Source organism: Polyodon spathula, chromosome 30 (genome assembly GCF_017654505.1).
Source record: "Polyodon spathula isolate WHYD16114869_AA chromosome 30, ASM1765450v1, whole genome shotgun sequence".
Classification (NCBI taxonomy): Eukaryota; Metazoa; Chordata; class Actinopteri; order Acipenseriformes; family Polyodontidae; genus Polyodon; species Polyodon spathula.
The window spans coordinates 8,168,940-8,172,061 of record NC_054563.1 but is presented as its reverse complement, the minus strand read 5'-3'; the positions used below and the strand labels follow the sequence as shown (position 1 = coordinate 8,172,061).

General features: G+C 42.1%; 1 protein-coding gene across 1 annotated transcript in view; it reads left to right on the top strand.

Annotated features, from left to right (window-relative positions):
• Nucleotides 1-119: 119 nt before the first annotated feature.
• LOC121302612 (neuronal acetylcholine receptor subunit alpha-10-like) overlaps nt 120-3,122 on the top strand; it is a 4,002-nt gene continuing 999 nt past the window's right edge. Inside the window, exons 1-2 of the mRNA XM_041232616.1 lie at nt 120-776; nt 2,457-3,115. Of these exons, the coding sequence (XP_041088550.1) occupies nt 269-776; nt 2,457-3,115 (1,167 nt within the window). The 5' untranslated portion in view covers nt 120-268. The remainder of the gene's footprint in view (nt 777-2,456; nt 3,116-3,122) is intronic.

The window sequence follows — 3,122 nt, the reverse complement described above, 5'->3', positions numbered from 1 at the left end:
CTCAAACGTGAACGTGACACATTAGAAGATACAAAAGTGTATTGCTGTACCCTTGCTAAAGGTAAAAATAAGAGAGGCTTAGAATGCGTGTAGATCAGCAGCGAGCTGATGGGTGTGTATAGAAGACTTCTATCAGAGTGTATTTCTTAATACTGTGGTGAACCTCGGCCAGCATTATGAAAACGTAGATGATATAAAGGATTGCTGTTCCTCACAAAACATTCAGACTTCACTGTGTTTTAGTGCTGATGACCAGTTCACTGGCTCAATGGAGACCAACGTGGTGATCCGGCATGATGGGCAGATCATGTGGGACTCACCAGCCATCACCAAGAGCTCCTGCAAAGTAGACGTCTCCTTCTTCCCCTTCGACTCGCAGCAGTGCCGGCTGACCTTCGGCTCCTGGACCTACAACGGCAACCAGATCGACATCGTGAATGCGCTGGACAGCGGGGACCTGACTGATTTCGTGGAGAACGTGGAGTGGGAAATCCTGGGAATGCCGTCCAAGAAGAACGTCATTCTCTATGGCTGCTGCTCCGATCCCTACCCGGACATCACCTACACACTGCTGCTGAAGAGGAGAGCCTCCTTCTACATCTTCAACCTGCTCCTCCCCTGCGTCATGATCTCCTTCCTGGCTCCGCTGGGGTTCTATCTGCCTGCCGACTCAGGAGAAAAAGTGTCTCTGGGGGTCACTGTTCTGCTAGCGCTCACCGTCTTTCAGCTGCTGGTGGCGGAGAGCATGCCCCCTTCGGAAAACGTGCCACTCATAGGCGAGTCCATGCATGTCATCTTTTAGTCTGTTTAACTGTGTGTGTTTAAGACTAATATTTTGATATTACAGTTATCCAGCTTCAGATCATCTGCAGATATACAATCAATATAAGGTATATGCAATGTTATATTGAATAGCTACAACAGATGCAATTTGAGAGTTTAGTGTACAATGGTTAAACAAAATTCATCACAAATACTAGCACAAGTATCACTGACATTAATATATTAAGAGGAATGTATTTGTTAAATACCAAGGGCAAATCCTAGTAACTGCTCTGGACTATCCTAAAGTTTTGTGCATTTATGCTTGGTTTAGTTTGAATGAACTATACATGTTAGCGATCTCAGACTAAATTTAGATTACTGGAAGTTTTATTTTGACCTATTTAAGAGCCTGCTGACTCCTTACAGAGATTTAGATACTGTAGATTCATTAAAGCCCATATAGAAAATGTAACACTGGGGCAGAGGAGACACAGTATCAAATTTAGTGGAGTGAATTTCTTATTGTAATCTTAGAGCCAGCCAATTCAACACAGTGTACTGGGTTTTGACATCTTAGAACTAGCAAATCCAATACCACTGCACAAATGAAAATGAAAATCTTGGATCCAGTAAATTCAATATGAAAGAAATCTCATTCATATCTAGGGATAATAGTTACAAAAGTAACGCCAGGGTTTAAGCTGTGTAGCAAATATTTGGCTACATAATGGTATTGAGAATCAGGATTAAAAACATAGCTATATGATCAAATTGTGGTTGACATCACTTTGATACAGCATTTTAATTATAAACCCAACACAAGTCACTTTTGACCTAAAAATGACATAAACATGTCTCTAGGGAAAGTAAAAGTGTTTTCATTTACTTCATGAATTATAAAGTCAATCGGGTTGCCTCGGAGACACAGACACACTCTGATGCACTAATTCAAACTCAGCTAGACATATGCAAACTCAAGTGGAGCATCCTCAAAAAACACACACACATAAATAGAAAACACATTGCACATCCCAGAAGGCAGATTATGCTGTAATGAACTCTCCCAGGTCGCTTTGATCCTTCTTTGTAATGGGTCTCTTGAGACACCTTCAAGCATCCTGCAGAGTCTATGCCACCTTGTGTCAAGGCTGTGATCAAGGCAGAAGGTAACCCAATCTGGCAGTATACCTGTGTTATTAGCATGTTAACTGTGTACAGGTAAACTTGCAGAAGAGGATGAGAAACACATAAAAAATGCAACAAGTTAACTTGAAGTTCCCCTGAAGCTGTTCTGATAACAATAAGATATTTGCATTCTGCTGCTGATGTGGGAGTTATCAAAATTACACTAATAAAGAAAGACATTTTCCCAGATTGTAAGTATTTTAACTGAGCTTTTCAATGGTGTATTTACATAGTAAATTTTAATGTTTTACTTACTGTGCTGTTAACCTGTCAGTTCCCCTGAATTGTCCAGAATGTTGCTTTCTTGTGGAAAAAAAAAAAAAAAAAAAAGATTACAGTTATTTAAGAAAGATCTTGGATGCTTGGGAGAGTTTGGTGAGGACTGCATGATATCAGTTCTGGAAGAGTAAACCAGCCAAAAATGACGTTAAAGAAATATGACTTATGCAATAACAAATGTATTGAAAAATATATTCATTTAAACACATTGTATTTTCTTTGTTTAGGAAAATACTACATAGCCACAATGACCATGATTACTGCCTCAACTGCCCTGACTATCTTTATTATGAACATCCATCACTGTGGCCCAGAAGCCAAGCCTATCCCCATATGGGCAAAGAAGGTCATCTTGGAGTACATGGCCAGGATCTTCTTTGTCTATGAGGTGGGAGAGAGTTGCCTCAGCCCACAGCCGCCTGAGCAAACAGAGCCCAGGCCTCAGCAGGACAAAGGGAGGATGGTGAACGGACAGGCTAGGGAGGAAGACTTTGCATTGAAGGTGAGGAGGAATCGAGACGGACTGGCGCAGAAGCTTCAGGAAGACCATGAAGACTTAGAGCAAGGGGTGAGCCCAAGCCTCTCGATGGGGAATGTACCCACCAACTGCTACAGCTCCTGTAATGAGGAAGGCAAATACGTCAGCTTAGACCGAGGTGAAAGCAGTGATTGCGTTGGTGGCACAGGGTGTTGCAAAGCCCAGTGCCTGTGCCACAACCAGAGACTCCTGAGGAACATTGAGTTCATTGCCAACTACTACCGTGATCAGAGAGCCACCCAAAAACGGACTGGTGAGTGGAAGAAAGTGGCTAAGGTCATGGACCGCTTCTTTATGTGGATCTTCTTTATCATGGTCTTTTTCATGAGCCTGCTGATCTTGGGGAAAGCTATTT